The sequence below is a fragment of the Malurus melanocephalus genome, unplaced genomic scaffold (genome assembly GCF_030028575.1).
Source record: "Malurus melanocephalus ecotype Western Australia unplaced genomic scaffold, MMel_1.1 scaffold_437, whole genome shotgun sequence".
Lineage (NCBI taxonomy): Eukaryota > Metazoa > Chordata > Aves > Passeriformes > Maluridae > Malurus > Malurus melanocephalus.
In genome coordinates this window covers 444,573-464,609 of record NW_026623669.1, presented here as the reverse complement: position 1 = coordinate 464,609, position 20,037 = coordinate 444,573, and the positions used below count along the sequence as shown (strand labels likewise).

The window sequence follows — 20,037 nt, the reverse complement described above, 5'->3', positions numbered from 1 at the left end:
GCTGCTCATTGAGATGGGTTCTTTTGTGGGGGAAGAAGGCAGGGAGTGTGGTATTTCATGATAGACTCCGTTGACACAGCACATGTCACTGAGGAAGCTGTGTTGATGTTTTCGCTCCTGTTCAGGAAGATACCTGTCTGAAAAGTCATCAAATATAAAATGTGAAGAAGTGTTCTCTCATTCTGCCCCCTTTGAACTTCCATTGTGTTTTTGCTCCCTTTATTCAGTTTTAAAATTAATTTTTCATTCTCTGTCAGGCCCTTTCCTGTGCTGGGAGAGTCACAGAGGGACTGTATGTATTTTTTCACTGCTGCAGAAAAGCTGCTGTTGTGCTTAAGCGCTTTCAAATGGAGTTTCCTGCAACCACAGAAGTGTTGCGCAAAGAGAGCAAGGGTGGGTGTGTCCTTGTCCTTCCTGCTACAAGATAGTTGTGCGTAACTTCCACGTGAATTGAAATGAGTGGATGTTGTCAGCTTTCAAAAGGAATTAATTGTTCTGGCTAAAGGGACTGTTACTGCATGAAATGAACATAACATGTCTCTTCTTGAGATTATTTTTCCTTTTTCATTTCTGGTTTTTTTTTGTGTACTGCCATCAACAATTTTCTTAAACTGATGTTGTACTCACAGAAAAGCATATGCAAAAAAATTTGTAATTACATTTGAAGTCAGGTGTCTGGCTTTTACATCACTTTCTTGCTGAAACTGGGAAGCAGTCTCAGTACCAAAAATGTGGTTTAAACTTTTTCTTTTACATTTTGTATTTTAAAAAGCCTGAAAAGACTTTTTGTATTTAAAAAGCCTAAAATGTTCTTGGCAAAGATTACAGGAATTTGAGCAAATAAGATAGGAGGAGATCACTGTATTGAAATACAAATTTGAATTCTTCAGTAATGATGCATTATGTATCATTCACAGCAATTAACTTGTTTTTTTGTGTTGTATTTTTATTGCAGATACATTATGTTCCACCTCTGCCTGTGTGCCTGCTTTGTCTGACTTTCTGTGGATTGCTGCGGTAAGTGGGTGGCTTGAGACGTGCTTATTTAAAGGGCTTCATCACTCCCATGTCTAACACAGAGATTTCTCAAGTGATAAAAAGGTAATTAAGTGTTGGGAATTTGTCTGTTGTGAGAGTATGCTCTCAGTTTTGAACCTTTGAAGTTGTATGTTTGAAGACCAGGCTAAAGACCCTGGTCCAGGAGGCTTCCCTTCAATAGCCGCTAATTGCCTCAAATATTGCCCCCTCCCTCAAAAAAACATAAATTGAAAATAATATTCTGAAGGATGTGAATGCTGAATATTATTATATCATGAGAATTTTCTATGTCCTCCACATTGTAGTGAAGTGTCTTCCATAAGTCATGATTTTCGATCTCATTAACCAGTTTCTTGATGACTGACTTAAAAAGAGCCATGTAAATTACTGCAGCCCAGTGTGGATGGTGAAAATAATTTTCAGGTGCATTTGGAGTACAGATGTGAATGGAGAGATGTATATAAACATGTTCCATTGTCAGTGCTGATGATTGTAATTAGAGCAGTGTAAAGAATGGTTAATCTTATCATTTAAAAGCAGTGACTTGAAATGTTATCTGGATTAGGAATATAAAATAATCCTACTAGACCAAATAATCTCTTCATCATTACCAGAATCACATCTTTTACAGCTAGTAGCTTTCATCTTCAAAAAATTATCATTATATCTTTTATTATATTTATAATTATCGCTATATCTTATATATATGTTTTCCTTATTTAAGGTGTTCAGCCTTTTTTTTTCCTGCAGATGTAACTGTGATTTCCACAGCACGCATCACCTTTAGCCCACATAAATGAATATTCATACATTCATCCTTTCTTAAGTAATTGTAGTTAGGAACAGAGACTTTAAAAAAAACATGTTCCAAATAGCTCTCCTATGATAAAGCAACATAGTTGAATACAAACAAAAGCTGTTGAAAATAACACATTAAGAATGTAACACCCCTATGCCTTTGTGAAGCAATAAACATGTTTTTAACTTAAACAGTTCCATTTTCTAGTAAATTTCCATTTTCAATGACACCAAGCTGACTATGCAGCTGAGGGGATTGAGGGAGGGGGCACCATCCAGACTTGAGTGCATAGGAGCCTCACAAAGTTCAACAAGGCCAAGTGCCCCTGCTCTTGCATCTGGATTAGGGCAATCTCCAGGATCAGTATAGGCTGGAGGATGAATGGATTGAGGGCAACCCTGTGGATGAGGACTTGGGAATCCTGGTTGATGAAAAATGAGATGTGAGCTGGCAATGTGCACTTGCAGCCTGGAAAACCAGTTTTATCGTATAAAAAGAATCATAGCCAGCAGGTCAAGGGATGTGATTCTCCTCTTCTCTGTGCCGCTTGTGTGAGACTGATCTTGGACTCCCGTGTCCAGCTCTGGGACTCCTATCACAGGAAAGATATGGACCAGTTGGAGTCAGTCCAGAGAAGGGCCACAGAAACAGCCAGACATCTGGAGTACCTCTTCTGTGAGGAAAGGCTGAGACACCTGGAGTTGTTAAACCCAAAGGAGGCAACCTTCTTGTGACCCAAACCAGCCTTTGGTTCTAGAAAATCAAATCTTTATGATTGTCATGTCTAGACCTATTCTGTGTTTTCAGAATATGAGATGTAGAATTCCAGATGGTGGTTATGTGGAATCACTCTTAATAAAAGCAAGCTTTTAGATGGTGATCTAAGCTTTTATGATAAGTGTGAATTATACCAATAAAAGTTATGACGGAGTCATAAGGAGCAAAGATATTTTTCAACTGGATTTTGGAGTACGCTTTCCAAGCTCAGATTTTTGAACCTTTTCTGTCGTTATCAGATATACCTGTGGTTATTTATTGCATTATTAGTATCTTCTTTATTACATTTGTCAGAGAGGACTTTGCTTGAGTTCTTTACAAATAGATTAAATGATTATTTTGAAAGGTGGTGGTCTTGGAAGACCTCCCATTCATAGGCACAAACCAAGTCTGCTTACAATTAAAACTTTGCTGAAAGGTGCTATTCCTATCCTTCTCAGCAGTGCCAGTCTGTGACCCAGCTAGTTCTTCTGTTTTCTAAGTTAATATTGGGAATGAGTAGTACAAATAGCATTAAAGTGATTCTTTCGGCTTTCAGGTTAAATTAGGATGTTGCAGTTGGACAGGTTGAGCACATGTTGTCTAAAATGCAGTGAAAAGTAATAATCCTGTAGCGGGACTCCTAATTAATATTTTGTTTTTTCCTCTAGTAGTGTCTGTTACTTTTCCTCTATGGCTATGCAATAAATCAAAGAGAAATGTAGCTTTTTGTAAACCACTTAAGCCATTCTCTTGTCTACAGGTTTTAATGTTTTCTCTGTGTCAGGCGAGTACTGTCATTAAATAGGAGTATTGAATAAAACCAAGTACAGTTAGTCAAGAAGTATTTCTTACATTTCTTCCAGGCAAATGCTCTGAACAAAACCAAAACAAACTATGGCTTGTCTTACAATGACAAATATGGACAGTGCAGCAGCTTCCACTGTCCATCAGAATGGTGACATCCGTGGGAATAGCAGTGCTCCCAAGGAGACAGAGCCGTTGCTTCAAGTGTACCTTTATCATTCTCCTGGGAAGACAGAAGGAGATTACCTTCAGTTTTCAGCTGGAGAATATGTTGCAGAAGAGATTTGCGCTGCTGCCTGTAAAGCCTGTGGTAAGTACAAGTGGAACAGTTTATCCAATGAAGCAGTGATATTCAACTTCATATACAAGAAAGTTTTTAACAATCCAGAGCTCATCAAAAGGGTGGCATTCAAACTGAAACGTTAATTTCTCTGTTCTTTCAGAAGCTATTAGCACCAGGCTGTAAAACTGTTGCCATTAGAATGGTTGTGAAGCTGAATTGGGTGACTGCTGTATTTTTCCAAATGCTTTAAAGATATTCTATCCTTTAACTGAAAGTCTTCTTTCCCTGAGCTGAGATACAGTTCGGAAAGTTAAATCATGGCAAGAGCTGTAAATAGCTTGAATCACTTCCTGATGCAACCCTACATATCAGATTGGTTGTGGAAGTTATGCATATATTTTATATTATACATGTTTAATCATTTTGTAGAAGGAGACTGTTTTATTAGATGTAACATGACTATGTGTGTGTATGGTTAATGCTCTTTGTAATACTTCAGGAAATAAGCCTGTAAATAGCAAGATGGTATATTTTAAATAAATAAATAACAGATTGATATCTAAAATGCCTTTGAATTGTTACATTTACCCAGAGTCTAGCATAAACCAGTGCCGAAATCTGTGGTAAAAAAATCCAAGCATGCATTTTGTGCATGCATCTTTCTTTCATTGCAGAAGTTCATAAAGTCTTGTCTTATTCTTTTGGATTGTGCAGAATGCACTATCCAGTTTCCTGGGAAAATGCGCAGCCCATGTCATGTATGATATTCTTTCCATCCACCTCAGAAACATGCAAAATCGAATTCCTGCTAAACCACAAATCCAGATAGTCTTGTTTCCTATGACATTAGCTGAAGACTTCGTACTCTATTACTTGTTTTGTCAGACCTCACCAGCTATTCTCAAGACTTAGAGCTTCCTGGGATAGTTTCTGGTTTGCTAGGAAGGCTAGTACTCGAGTTCCTAGATGTATCCTCTTACACTTTTATGTTTTAAACTTAATTTTGTACCATCAGTTTACTCCTTACTTGGTTTTTATTATTTACTGTTGTTTCAACTTTGTTCACCAGAGTTTCTCAAAATATATCAGTAATTATTTATGCCTGTATGAATGAGCTGTTTTATCATGTTAAATCTTTATCCTTGTAGAGTGCTGAGGTAGACAAAGCCCTTTAAAGAGTGGTTTCTGCCTGGCAGATTCTAGTGCACTACTGTGCAGCCTTTTTCTCAAAGGAATTTTTAATTTTCTAAATTAGTGGAAAAAGCCAAAATGGCTGTAGGTTTTTATTCTCTTTCATAACAATTATTAATGAATAAATCATGAGGCATTGCATCTTACTATTTTCTGTTTGTGGTGGGAGGGTTAGGGAGGTGTCTGTGGTTGTACAGCAGAATACATATATCTTCATACAGCCAAATAGTGTTTATGTTGGCAAGATTTATCTTGAAGGGATTAGCTATGGGTTAAAATACTTAATTAAGAAAGCCAGGTAGTAGGCCAGGCTGAAAGATAACAAATTTGATAATTGTTAATGAACTTTGTGGTGTGAGCAATTGTTAGATCTTTTGATAGCAGAGCTGATTAAATCCAAGTATGATTGTTCTGGTGGCAAGCAGGACTGGATCTAGGCAAATGTCAGAGTCTTGGTATGTGCCTTTCAAACAGCTGAAACAACTGAAGGTTTTCAAGTCTCTGCTGACTTGACATTACATCTGTTACATCAGAGTTTGTATTGGCTATAAAAATATTAGTCTGTGTAACTGTTATTCTGCCAGTTTGATACATGCATGCAAGAGCTCAGCTTTTTTTTTTTCTATTTTATTTTATTTTATTTTATTTTATTTTATTTTATTTTATTTTATTTTATTTTATTTTATTTTATTTTATTTTATTTTATTTTAAAACAGTTTTCTGGTTTTCTGGTTTTAGAAAAACATAATAAATACAAAAAAAAAAGGTGTCTTGAAATTAAGTTTAACTTGACAAATCAGTCGTGGTTCAGTTCTTGTATGTTAGCTAGTTAATTGCATAGTAGAAAATTGGAAATGTCATGCCAAATTGAAGAAAAGTCATTGCTCTCAGCCTGAGGGAGAAAGTGGTATTAGAGGAACTAACTGATGATGGAAATGAAATATGATAGAGAAATTGTTCTAGAGGTTGTAGAATCATTATTTTAGGCATATACTAATCCAAGACGTGTTTTCTCAAATCATGATCTTAAACACTTCAATCTTCTCTGTTCTCTTTCAAAAATCTTAAATAGAATTTCTCTTTTAGGCTCTTTTTCATGTCTTTCCAGTCAATTTATAAGCAGTGAATGCCATTTGAACAGAAGTAGAGGTAATGATTCAAGAAAGCTACCAGAGCTGGTGGAAGAGAGTGAAATGGAAACTTGATGTGATACTTTACAGAATAAATAAACTTGATTGTTTGCAGAAAAGCTGTAATCTCTGTTCATAATTTTTCTTTCATTTGAATTCTGAATTACAAAAAAATCTTGAAATCTGTTTAAAAATTAGCACGTGTAATTGAAAATAACATGAATTTTGTTGTATAACTAAATCAGCTACGGACTACTTAGAAATGTCTGAAGTCTGAGTTTGAATCTTGAATGTGTTTATTTGTATACAGAAGGAAAGTTAGTTGATTTGAAACACTAACTACCTTAGTGTTTCTATGCTATACCAATAATTTTGCAATAAGAAATTCCCAATGTCTTTAAGCAGATTTCAGAGTTTTTATCATTAGATTAAGTAATTAAACAACATAAACAACTTTGGACCATACAGTGTAATTTACCAGAATAATAAATTATACACAAGATGATTATTAAATGGGAAATAATTTTATTTTAATATCTAAACTAACAATTTRTTATTCCATTGTCTGAATTATATGAGTAAATAATATGTGCATCACTTGTATATGTAATAAAAATTTTTACAGGATTGAATTTTATAAATTGAAGGTATTTTTACGTAAGTGAGTTTGTAAGTCATGGTTAAAACAGTTACAATTACAAGCAAGGCATTGTTTGATGTCAGCCAAATAAATGTGTGTGATGTTCTTGAAAATCTCAATAAATTAGTAGCCAAGTATGCAGAGATAATTACTTTAAATGTAACTAGAGCATTTGAACAGCTCACTGAAAAATGTTTTGCTAACACAGGAACATAATTTTGTGTAGCATCTTGCATTTCTGTCATGGCTTCTCCCCTGGTGTATAAGAATCCTAAATTTCTGTAGGATGTATCTGACTTTATCTACGTCTTCACATGCTTTTGTTCTTATAGCCACATCCCCCTCTGTTAGGACTGGCAAACTCTGGAATCTTAACTTTTTAATGGAACTAGAATTCCAAGACAGAACAAGTTTTGAAATCCTAACAGGTTTATTGAGTTTTGGACAGCCAGCAATTAACAAAAGGCCTTGATTTTGTTGGCTTCTGTGTTTGTGAGTTTTTTTAAATACTGATTCCTGAAACTCCATGTAGGAACATTTTAATTCTCACCCACCTGAATTGCAAATAGATTAGAAATTCCATGGTACTTCCCTTGAAAAATGCTGGTCTCTCTTGGAAAACCATAACGTGGCAGAGAATTTTTAATTGCAACTAAGTGAAAAGGTTATTTCAAAGCATTTAATGTGACTAAGTGCTAGCAGTGTTTACAGTCAATTAAACATTTTTAAGGGAGAGATTGCATTTGTAATGTGATGATTTGTAGTACCATTTTGCTTGTATGCCTCAGAAGAGATTCCTTGCTATTAACGGAATTTTAGGCAGATTTTTACTAGCATGCTGAATTTCCAGAATTGACATGACTCAGAGTTCACATGGCTCAGAGTTAACATTGAATACAGCTCTTCACTGGGTGTTGTTTTTTTTTAAATTTGGTGGGTTGGTTTTTTTTTTTTTTGTTGTTTGTTTGTTTGGTTGGTTGGGTTTTTTTTTTGTTTGTTTTGTTTTGGGTTTTTTTTGGGGGGGGAAGGGGAATTGTGAGTATGTTCATTTGTTGGATTTTGTGGGGTGGTGGTGCTGTTTGTTTTTTGTTTGTCGTCCTTTAGGTGATAGCCTTTTCTGAATACCCACACAGAACATGCAGCCTCACACTGCTTCCGTGCTAGCTGGGGAATGAACTAATCAGAACTTTGGGCAATTCGTTTTTCCAGGAAAAGAAATGCAGGCTTTGATTGACAATTGGAAAAGCATTTTGTTGACAGGATAATGATATTGAATGTGTCAAGGGTTTGGTATGCCTCCAGTTTGTATGAATGATGAGGGTAAGGTATTATTTTTATGTCAGAAAAGCCAAGCAAATCTCCATCTGTTATGTACAAGGCTCCATATGTTTTAAATAATTTACTTGCAGTTGTGTGAGAACTAATGCATGTATTAGACTCTAAAAATCTGAGATTTTTTGAAATGAAAAAAAATTATAAATTTTTAAATTTTTTTTAACTAATTGCCTTAATCTTTTTATGTCTAATGACTAACGTGCTTGAACTGACAATTTCATGTGACAGTATTTCTATTGCAGACTATGCTTTTCACATTTCATGGTGGTGTTGTGGCTTGTTGGCATTTGCACTTTCTGATTTTTGTTTTTTCTTTAAAGAGGGACATTACCTTATAAAAATGTACTGTATGGGAGAAAGGGGTCCAAATGCTGACAAAGGAGGAAATACAGAAAAACTATATTTTCTTAGTTGCTTCAGGATAAATGAAGTAATGTGACTTGTCTGGATGTGAAGCTCTAAAATCATATTGAGGAAAAGAGGAAATGACATTTTTTCTTAGGCTTGAAATAGAAATTTGAAATTTGAAGTATAAACTTATGCTGTGTTGTAGTCTTTCATGATGTCACTTGACAATCTGTATACTATGACAAGTTTAGCCTTATGTAATAAGTAAATAAATGGTAAAGAGTCCAGAAAATTTATTTATAGTCTGTGTTGGAGAAGCACAGAGGAGAGCATTCTATTTATGTCTGAGTCGCTGTATTCTCTCCTAATTCATCACTGGTTGTGTTGATAGCACCGTTAATGCAGTGCAGAAATCCAAGGGAGACTTTTCAGGACCTGTTGTGAATGCTTCTGTGATGTTACTTGTGTTGAAATATACATTTCTCAGAAGTTTTCACTATTGTTGACCTGTCTAGGCTTCAACAGAAGACTTTTGTTCCCCACCCCAGTCTTTGGGTTTTTGTTGTTTCTACAGAAAACACTTAAATACTGGTTATCATCACTTGGAAAGTCCACACTACTAATAGTGGTGGTAAGAATTACGTGAAAAGAGAAGTTTCTGGCCTCTTTGCTCTTGTCAGATTTTTGTGGACAATTTTTGAGACTCTAATAAAGGGATTTGCTCTATTTTACAATTAGTGAGCATTAAGTGTAGCAAAGCAAATGTGTAGTACTTAGGGGGAAGGGATAAAAAAGTGGAACTTCTTTTCTTGAAAAATAGATATGATCTCTGTGTCCTTGAACACTGGTGAGTGGTGCGAGTTAAGATTTAGGACTATAAATGCTAAAGTAGGAGGGATGGAAGAGTACAGTTTATTTTTCATACAAAGGAAGAAAAATAAACCCTAGCAGGCGGTAGGGGGGATGTTAATATAAATATTTCCAATTTATRGGAGGAGTACCACAGTCATATCTCTTGCTTAGTTAGAGAACAGCAATGATATGAAATACAACAGCTTAGCATTTGAATTTAAGAACATGATTTTGAAATGTTTTCTTGTTCAGTGTCCTTACACAGGGTGCTTAGTAGTTTGGGTAAATGTATTAGTGAGACTAGGTAGGTCTCACTAGGTATATAGGTAAATATTCTGCATTGCCCTGAATGGTGTTTAGCATCTGGCAAGAGTCATGAAACAAGCTGGTGACTCTTATATGCATTACATTGTAATAGAACTGAAATTATTGGGGATACAGGCACCACACAGCCTTAAAATTGATGACTTACTAACTGCTAAGTTACTGCTTTATGGACAACTGGCATGTAGTATAGTTGGCTCATCCCACTTCACACATCAAACGAGAACCAAGTTTAGTTGCATGGAATAGGTTTCTTTTTAACTCCATAAAAAATTTCTCAAAATTTGGATGGAGCAAGTGTGTCTTATTGTGCCAAAAATTTGCAATTTGTTTAGGATTACAGCCAATCTTGCAGTTACTAATCCCTTCAGATTTATGCCTCTGAGGGTTTTGTTTTGTTTTGGTTTCTCTTCCATTGCCTTACATTATGCTTTCAATTTCTCTAGTTTCCTGTAAATTTATGACTCCTTTTCATAGAAAATCATGTGCTAGAGCCAGCAACTCTGGTGTGTTCGGTAGAGCTTTGGTTTAAGAAAGTGTCAGATGATCAGCCATAATTGAACAGATTTCAGCAGTTTAATCTTCACCGCTGCTCAATAGAATTCTAGTTCTTAGGCCTCTTACTGGACTTGTATAGAGGCAAACCCTGTTTTGTAACAAATTTTATAAGCTAGTTGTTGTTTAAGACTGAAATATGTTTTGTTCCAAAGGGTTATGTCGTTTTATGTGTGGAGTTGATAGGTTGTTTCTTCTGATTGTCTTACATGGGGTTTGGATGTGATGAAAGAAATGTGGGGTCTACCCCCTTCAATAGGTCTACCCCCTAGATGTTGTTCAGAACAGAAAGAAAGAAAGGTTTGGTTTTTTTTCCTGGTTTCTTGTGAGAATTTCAATTATTTCATTCTAAGTCTTTGAGCAAGGCTGTGAGTATTTTGCCTTTCCCCAGAATTCTTTTGTTTCTTAATGTCATTTTAAGCTACTTCTTTTTTCTTTAGCAGTTATTTTTTCTCTCATTGTTTTGCCTTCTTCTCCCAAAGTGTGTTGCATTAATGTGAAGTTTTCTGTAGATACATGACCTACTGTGACCTTGACATTGTAATTGTTCATCCTTCTCTTTGACCTTCAGACCTGTGTCTCTTCCTGTCTTCAGAGTATATTTTTCAATACTTGTGGTTCATTATTCTGTGCTGTCAGTTGTCAGGCACTTGACCTGTTTTCCCATCCTGACACTGGCATCACGTGGATGCATAACACTACAGTAAAGTACAACGCTGCGTCGTTTATTAGGATGTGTTTCAGCTGGGAACCTCAAAGCCAAATTAAAATTCTGGTGCTGCTGAAGAGTTGATGCTCTACTGATTTCCATAGGTTCTGGTTAAGTAGGGTTGCATGTCATTTATCATTAGCATAATTCAAAATTGTTTAGGGAAAAAAATATTTTCTAGCTCTTTTATTGTAACAATATATGTTTGGATATGTTTTAAACTGAGTTACTAAAATGGAAATGGCAAGTGGTTGTCATAGTCAATATATCTATCTTTGTATTTCTTTACTTCTAATTTTCAGTCAGTCTAAAGTCTTAAAATCAATGCTTAGTCTTAAAATCAATGCTCAGATCAAATAATCTGATTTTGGAAAGGCAGGAAAAGGAATAATCTCCTATTGTAAGCTGCTTCTATGCTGAGAAACTAAGAAGGTATTTTATTAAATGCCATATGGAGAAAATCTTGTAATCTAACAGTGAAGCATAGTATAACAAGTGAACACAGTCCTCAGTCAGAGAACGTAAAGGAAGAATGAGAAATTAAATCAGCACAGCAGCTTACAGGTTATGGGATCATGGTTGCAGTGTTGTTGGCAATATCGATACCTGTTGCTGATAGCAGTGGAGCACTGTGGCAGTCTGCTACTCCTAAGCCACAGTATGTTCTAATACTTTGTGAAAACACTTTATCCTACAGATGTTTGTGTCTCTGTTCTTCATGTAGGTATCATGCCAGTGTATCATAACATGTTTGCACTCATGAGTGAAACAGACAGAATGTGGTATCCCCCAAATCACATCTTCCATGTAGATGAAGCAACCAGACTCATCCTGATTTACCGGATAAGGTAATCTAAATAACATGTTGTGTACTTGTCATGGTAAAACAAAACTGTGTGAGAAAATACAACCAGTATGATACTTAGTTGGACTGTAGTTTCTCTTAGAAGTTATGGACAGATTGCTTGTGCTTTCTGGAGTCAGAAAACAGATCAGATAAAACAATCAAAAATATTGGAGGGGTTTGAATAATGTCCTTTATTAATTTTTTCTATCACATATGTTTATTTAGGTATTAGATTGAAGAAACAAGCAATAAAAATATAGCATTAGTAAAAATAATACTTTCCGTAATAATGATTCACCTCTTCTCCTCTGTGCTTGCCTGTTTGAAATTAGAGGCAGTTCTGAAATCCAGAGTAATTATCCTGTGCGGTCAGGCATGTTTCTGCAATAAAACCATTTTTCCCTAACCTTATATTTGAATGTGAACACCTTAAATTATAGCCGGAGTTTTCCTTTTGTTAATTATACCATTTTATTTGCATTGTATAATTTGGCCTGAGTGTTTCTTTAGGAACTGTTTCAAATGAAACTGGAAGACACTAATAAAATTCTTTGTATTCTGATTAGTGAGAATACCTTGGCAAAGGTTCTCATTCAGATCAGTACAGTTATCATCCTTCTTAAATATTACAGTGCTTTAAAACACCAAGAACTGGATCTGAAGCCTCCATTGACTAACTGGGGTTCCATAATGGTCCTCCAGACCAGCCAGCACTAGTTTCATGTATATGAGAGCAATAATGTCTGATGTTGGTAAGCAGAAGTGTCTGTTTATTGATGCTTGCTTAAATTTATTTCCTTCCAGGTTTTATTTTCCCCACTGGTACTGCAGTGGCAGCAACAGAGCATACCGGTATGGCATTCTTCGTGGTGCAGAAAGCCCCGTCCTTGATGATCTTGTCATGTCTTATCTATTCGCACAGGTATGATTTGTTCGCTTTTTTTTTAATGCAGATTGGTAAAGGTTATTAGTATTTATTCCCTTCCCATCTTCTCCTAGTAACTCTGTAGGCTCTTGAAAGCTTGAAGCCCTCTCAAGCTGGAAATTAAATTCCATGTCCTATTGTGTGTTTGGAGAGATGAAGTTCAAAACAGTGCTTCTAAGCATGATAGCAGCTGGTATTCCTTACGAATAAGTGCATCTTTTTGTGGATGAAGTAGTTCATTCAATCTTTTAAAAACCAAGCCAATAGAACTTCCCAAACAAACCAAACATAAACAGTCAAACAAAACAACAACTCCCCCCAACAACTGCATCCAAACCCTTTTCCTGAAAAGCAGCAAGTGCTACGGTTTTCATTTGCTTTCTTGGATTCTTTCCCAGTGGCGGGCTGATTTTTTGGATGGATGGGTACAGATGCCTGTTACTCACGAAACACAAGAAGAATGCCTTGGAATGGCTGTTCTAGATATGATGAGAGTGGCCAAAGAAAAGGACCAAACCCCAATGGCTATTTACAATTCAGTCAGGTGACTCCATAATTTGTAACTGTTTCACATCTATCTGATATCTAAATCTAGTATTTTTGCATGTTAATATCTGGGAGGAGGTGTTCAGCTGTTGGCAGTGGATGTCTTGTAGTGGTTACTTAAATTTACCTATTGTGTGAAATGGAAATTAGGCCGTTCATGATCTGGAGACATAGATTTCTCTCTCTTAATGAAAGGTAAGGCAGCAGCTTCTTACATGAGAAAATATGTAAGCAATATTTGACATGAAACACCTTCTGGATGTCCAGAACCCCTTGTTCCTGTCAGGGCCAACTTTAAAGTTAGATGAAGTGACTCAGGGCCTCATCCAGTCAAAATTCTGAAAATGTCCTGATGCGAAGATTCCACTGTATCCCTGTGCTGCTTTGTCCTGTGCATGACCACAGTCATTGTGAAAAATGTTCTCTGTAACTAATCAGTCTCCTTCGTGTTGCTGACAGTCCTCTGTTGTCTTTTCACGTTATTAGAAGACAATTGCTACAGCACCCTACTTGAGCCTTCTTTTCTCCTTGCTGAGGAAATCAAACTCCCATATGCCTCTTCTCTCATGTCATATGCTTCAGGCTCTTAACCATCTTGGGCAGATCTTGGCTAAACTTTCTTGAGTTTATCTGTCCTATCAGTTTCTCCTCCAGCTGAGTTAATGCTGTCCCTGCTTGCTACTAAATAGTTGGTGTTTGTCTTTGAAACCTAGAGGAGAAGCTGAAAACACGAGGCCAGCTCATTGCAGGTAATAACTGCAGCTCTGTTGCCCTCCCCACACAGACTGTGGACTGTGAGACAGGAAGGAACTTCAGTGAGAAACAACCACAGTGTTGTGTTCTAACACCTGTATTTTCAGCCAGGAAATCTGTCCTTTATCCATGTATTTKTCTTGCAGTATCCTCTTCACAACTTCTACACCAAACAAAGTAATCATGTAACTTCTGCTGCCTTACATCAACACTTTGCTGATGAAAAAACAGACATCTTTGAATTTATGGAAAATGCATTATGTAGTATATGTTGCAGTTGACTGAGGGGAAAAATGGGAAGTGAAAGAATACAGGAAGCTCTGTTTGAAAGAACAAACTACAGATTTAGGAAAGGATCTTTGTTATCCTACAATTTAAAAAATAAGGATATATATTAATAAGAATATATATAAAACAAGGAAGAGGTTATTTTCGATGTTGACTTGCTTAGCACAGAGCTAATCATCTTTGCTGTATTTAATGGATAAAATTAGTAGCTTTTTTTCCTTATGTATTCACAGCTACAAAATGTTTTTACCTAAGTGTGTGCGAGCAAAAATCCAAGACTACCACATTTTGACACGAAAAAGAATAAGGTACAGGTTCCGCAAATTTATACAACAGTTTGGCCAATGCAAAGCCACTGCCAGAAACTTGAAACTTAAGTATCTCATAAATCTGGAAACCCTTCAGCCTGCCTTCTATTCAGAGGTTTTTGAAGTAAAAGAACCTGGTGGAGGTCCTTCTGGAGAGGAAAGTTTTGCAACCATTTTAATAACTGGAAACGGTGGAATTCAGTGTTCAAGGGGAAAACTGAAAGACTGTGAGACACTTGGAGAGCAGGTAATTTTTACAATTATTAAAATATTGTCCAGTTTGTTGTAGAACAGAGTAATAAGCTTATTTTAGAAGTCCTGATTTACCTCAAGAAAATTTGGTAGGTATATTTTACCTCACAGGAATGATACAATTTCTGTATGGCTGAGGATCACAGAAATATATTGACTAAACAGTGCAAGATTTTAAAAATAGTTTTTTATTGAAATACTTGAAGATTCAAGTCATGTAATACTTCTCTGCTTGACATATCAAGAATATGGAAATGTAATTACTATGTAATGACCATGCCCCCAGGTGTAGGTAACATGCAAAAATTCCCCAAATTCTTTTTGAAAGCAGAGATCTAAGGACTCCAGATAAAAGGTAAATTTTCCTATACCTCTTTCCAGCTGCAGTTAGACCCCTACCAGTGTCTGGGCTAGCAAATTCAAAGTGACTCACTGTGACTGCAGAGTCCATGTAGTCTTCAGGAATTAAGTGCTAAATGGTTCCTGTAAGTGCTAGTAATGACATAGTGCTGCATTTTTATTTATCGGTATTACTTGGTGTGTAATTTCCCATCATGACTACTTGTTATGTTGAGTTTATCAAAAGCTGATAGAAACTCAGAGTAATGTACATTGAGAATGCAGGAATTTTCCGAACATAAAAGTAAAAGCAAAGTGGAGCATGCGTGAGTTTTTTAAAATAATTGCATCTGTTTGATACTTTTGATTCATAATACATAGCAGTCAAGACCACAAAAGCTTGCATTTTTACAGTGTGCTATAATAATTTATAATAATTCTATATGCTGGTGGGTTTTTTCAATACTTAGCTAAAAGTAAATCTGATTACATGCCTTTATTTTTTAAAGTGTGGCGTTCTTAGAATATGTGTAGATTCACAGTTACCTCATTCATAGTTGTTATGTCTCAGCCCTCTGCCTTCCCTAATTTTCCTGTAAATGTCAGCTGCTCTGGCAGGGGCTATAATAAATGTCAGATTTTGCAGTTTCTAGTTTTAGGTGTACAATATTGATGCATACAATGCTATTTGAGCTTGGCAGCCAAGCCTTTAGTAAGAGTAGTGTTTGAAGGAAACATTTTTTTAATAAAGATTGCCAAATTATTTTTTTGTAATTAGAAATATTATCATTCCGTTATTGACAGATACTGCATATATTTTCACTGGTACAGAAACTATTTGTAAATTTGGTTTTGAAAATGAAATAAATAAATATGGCTGCTTGTAAACATGATCATAACTTCTTTCAGTAAACTTTAGTGATGAATTGTAATTTAGATATTGAATTGAAACACAGTTTTTATTTATTTGTATGTAATGGCATATGTGGGGTACAGTGTGAAGAAATCGGTTTTGCAAATTCACATTTTCAACAACCGGATGAACAAATAGGTAGGACTGAGGGGACAACCTTTTCTGGCACTCTTTGTTCCTTGCTGCTACAGATTTTGCGGCTTGTATCACTCTGAATGAAGTCATGACATTCTGTATTGTTAACAGGCTTTGTAAACCTGTTTAATCAGGATGCCAATAAGAAGCTCACAAAAAAAGCCCTTCAAAAAGTAATCAAAATATTCCATTTTTCATGAAAATACTACACAGCAAAGAAATGTCTACAACTATAAAAACCCAAATCCATATGTAGATATTTCTGTTCACAGCTCCTGGATCTGTCTGTTCTGTATGTTCCTTGTGATGATTTCATAAACAAAAAGATAATTTATTTTTTTGTAATGGCATGTGTAAGGTTTTATAATCCTCTTTGTTGCTACCTTACAAGTTTGGAGTTGTAGGAATTCCAGTGCTTCAAATAGGTGAGGCTTTTTAATTGCCATTTATGTTATTACTGAAATTATATAATGCTTGTTGCAGGATTTGCAAACATACTGTGATTTTCCTGATATAATTGACGTCAGCATTAAACAAGCAAGCCAAGAAGGCTCCAGTGAGAGAAGAATTGTCACCATTCACAAACAAGACAGCAAGAATCTGGTCTGTTTACTTTAATTGCTGTTCTTTCAAGTAGCTACTGCTTTGAGCAGTGTGTGGTTGCTGTACACGTAGTATTGTATAATCCATGACCATGTTAATTAACCATGAGGTAAAGCTAAACACATATCAGCAGTGTAAATGCTGTATCAGAGCACTAAAGGTCTTTCGCATTCAAATCTTCTTGCTTGGAATGAAATAGAGAGATTTATGTGTGAGGAAGATTTCTGGTACACAGATTGATTCTTTTGTTTATTAGTCTTAAACCTGAGTCTGTGGTTTCAGTTCTCAAGTGTGCTGTTTCCATGGTGTCCTGATAAGCTGTCTGCTAGAGACCAACGCATTGAAAAAGGCTTCAAAATGCTCTGAAGCAATGATGATACAAAATAAATATCAGGACAAAATTAATGTCATTGCTTTCACTTTTTACAGTTCTTTGAAGAAGATCTTAAGGAAGTATTTTATACACAAATGTAAAAAGTGTTTTGCTTGAACTCCAGGCTTGCTTTTGTGTCGGGCTTTCTAGCAGATGTAACTGTCGCAGAGTTGTGGGCGGGGTTGACCCTGGCTGGACACCAGCTGCCCACCAAAGCTGCTCTAATCACTCCCCTCTTCAGCTGGACAGGGGAGAGAAAATAAAATGAAAGACTTGTGGGTCAAGAGGGATCACTTACTGATTGCCATCATGGACAAAACAGACTTGACTCAGGGCAGTTAATTGACTTTGTTGCCAATCAGTTCAGAGTAGGGTAATGAGAATGAAAAGTCTTAAAAACATTTTCCCACCACCCCTCCCTTCTTTGTGGGCCAGCTTTATTTCTGATTCTCTACCTCCTTCCCCTCAGCAGTGCAGAGGATTGGGAATGGGAGGTGTGGTCAGTTCATCTCATGTTGGCTTTACTTCTCAGTCCTCCTCACATCCATTCCCTGCTCCAGCAAGGGATCCCTCCCATAGGGGACAGTCCTCCATGAATTTCTTCAATATGAGTTGTTTCCACTGGCTGCAGTTCTTCATGAACTGCTTCAGTGTTGGTCCCTTCTTCAAGGTGCAGTTCTCCAGGGGCAGACTTCTCCAGAGCTCCATAGTGGCCCATGGGGCTAGATGTCCTGCCAATAAGAGTATTTCAGTGTAGGCTCCCATGGGGTCACAACCTCCCTGAGAAATGTCCCCCTGCTGTGACATGAGGCTCTTCATGGGCTACAGGGAGTGATCTCTGCTCCAACATGGACCTCCATGGGCTTCAGAGGCGCAGCTGCCTCACCATGGTCTGCACCATGGGCTGCAGTTGTTTCCAGGTGCTCTTAAAAAGTAGTTTGAAGTCTCCAAATTCTTGTCACTTACTCAAAAATACCAGCTTTTTTATTACTGTCTTGCAAAGAACTTGCCAAGGAATTGTATTTAGTCACTGTGTGTGTCCCCAGTGTCACAGGCAAACACATACTAAAGCCTATTCCGTTGGGTTATACTACTGAATGAAATCTAGTTTGACTCAGAAAATGCTTCTCTATTTTTGTTTCATTTGTAGCAGTAAGTATGTTGTGGCAGATGGATTTGGTTTTGCCCTTCTTTTATCTGTTCTGCATCTTGTGTGTAAGACCTTTTCAATACCCATTTTCCTTGGACTATGTTATTTTTCTCCCTGCTTCTATCCAGTGCACCTGTGTTCATAGTAATAAAAGCTCAGCTTCTGTCTGTAACCCAGCTCAGCATGCCAGTTTTTGCTGACTAGTCGTTAAGTTTTCAGGCAGGCACTTTATTTTCCTTTGCTACTTGAAGACAGCCATACAAATCTTTGATAAGTGAAGACCTTCCTTTAGGAAAAAGAACAACACTGTATGGGCAGTGCAGTGGGTGTCTGCATGCTGAGTTGTATCCACTCAGTTTTTCCCTTTCAAATGTTCTCTCATATCAGCATTCCTCTGCTGTTTTGTATATTAAGAGTAAGGGATTTTTTTTTAATGGAAGATTGAATGTAATCATGGAATGGTTGAAGTTGGGAGGGCGTTTAAAGATCATCTTGTTCTGATCTACCATGGGCTGGGACACAGTCCATTGGAGCAGGTTGCTCAAAGCCCCTTGTAGGGACAGGGCATCCACCGCTTCTCTGTTTTGTTTGGTTTGGGTTTGATTTCAAACGTGGAAGATTGCTATCAAGTTTTGAATGACAAGAAAGAAGGTAGAACATACAGACATCAGTCAAAACCTGCTTTTATTCATGTCTCTAGTGTGCACATACATGCGTATCTTTTACAGCATAAACATATCCAGGAATTTTCTGTTGAGTATTAAAAATTGAAGTTTTCTYTTTCCCCCACCCTTGCTTTGTTTTCTGGCAATTGAACAGGAGGCTGAATTTCAGTCATTAAGAGAAGCTCTCTCCTTCGTATCGTTAATTGATGGATATTACAGATTAACAGCAGATGCCCATCATTATCTCTGTAAAGAAGTAGCACCACCGTCAGTCCTTGAAAATATTCAAAGCAACTGTCACGGACCAATTTTGTAAGTGTTCTTTCAGTAATTTAACAATGTGATACTATTTTTGGAAGATGAACTTTAGTTGTCTGTGAGCTGGGGTAGGCATCTTAATTTCTTTTTATGCATTTATGTAAAAGAAACTGCTGTGTATTTTTCCTTTTACTTTGTAAAATACAGTGCTTTCTTGACATGTTATAAAAGTGGAAAGATCATTCTTGAATATGGATAGAAATTGTCAGTTAGCAAGGCTTGTTTAAGAGGAAATTTGTTCTTATAATAACAAATGTTGTTGTATTTTAGCTCTTCTTTCTTGTTAGCCATTTTCCTAGTCAAACCCACCTTTTTTACCCACACAAATAATTTGCTAATTTTAGCTTATTTGCTAGGCAATTTTATCATAGCTTCTTTCATAATGCATGTTGAAAATGGTAAGCCGTGGGGAATATACTTCTTTAGCCCTTAACATTTCTTATTGAATAAATAATTGTGATGGTTTAGTATTAAAAACTTTTAAGATACTGCTCTCTACATAAGCAATCACCCTATATATTGGAAAATAAAGGGGTGAAGAGATTAACTTAACACTGTACAAAATTGAAAGTATGAATTCTCGTTATGTTACGTATTTGTTGAAACTGCTCATTAGCCAACTGATATTCCTGAGCTTTAAAGTTATGCAACATTAAATATTTTCTTTTTACTGTAGCATGGACTTTGCTATCAGTAAACTGAAGAAAGCGGGTAATCAGACTGGTTTCTACGTCCTTCGCTGCAGTCCTAAAGATTTTAAAAAATACTTCCTTACCTTTGCTATAGAGGTTTGTATTCTGTCGTAGATAGCATCTATTGAATGTTTGCTGTGATATAACAATGAGCCTGGGATGT

General features: G+C 36.4%; 1 protein-coding gene across 9 annotated transcripts in view; it reads left to right on the top strand.

The window, feature by feature from the left end:
• Positions 1-20,037, top strand: part of JAK2 (Janus kinase 2) — an 86,630-nt gene that overhangs the window by 37,756 nt on the left and 28,837 nt on the right. For 7 of the 9 annotated variants that reach the window (XM_057380123.1, XM_057380121.1, XM_057380117.1 and 4 more), the window contains 9 exons: positions 956-1,017; positions 3,460-3,710; positions 11,492-11,615; positions 12,419-12,536; positions 12,938-13,083; positions 14,360-14,681; positions 16,557-16,676; positions 19,019-19,176; positions 19,859-19,970. In XM_057380123.1, the coding sequence (XP_057236106.1) occupies positions 3,491-3,710; positions 11,492-11,615; positions 12,419-12,536; positions 12,938-13,083; positions 14,360-14,681; positions 16,557-16,676; positions 19,019-19,176; positions 19,859-19,970 (1,320 nt within the window). In that variant the 5' untranslated portion in view covers positions 956-1,017; positions 3,460-3,490. Of the gene's footprint in view, positions 1-257; positions 394-955; positions 1,018-1,037; positions 1,102-3,459; positions 3,711-11,491; positions 11,616-12,418; positions 12,537-12,937; positions 13,084-14,359; positions 14,682-16,556; positions 16,677-19,018; positions 19,177-19,858; positions 19,971-20,037 lie in introns of those variants that run through there. The other 2 variants (XM_057380120.1, XM_057380124.1) reach the window with 2 other exon arrangements.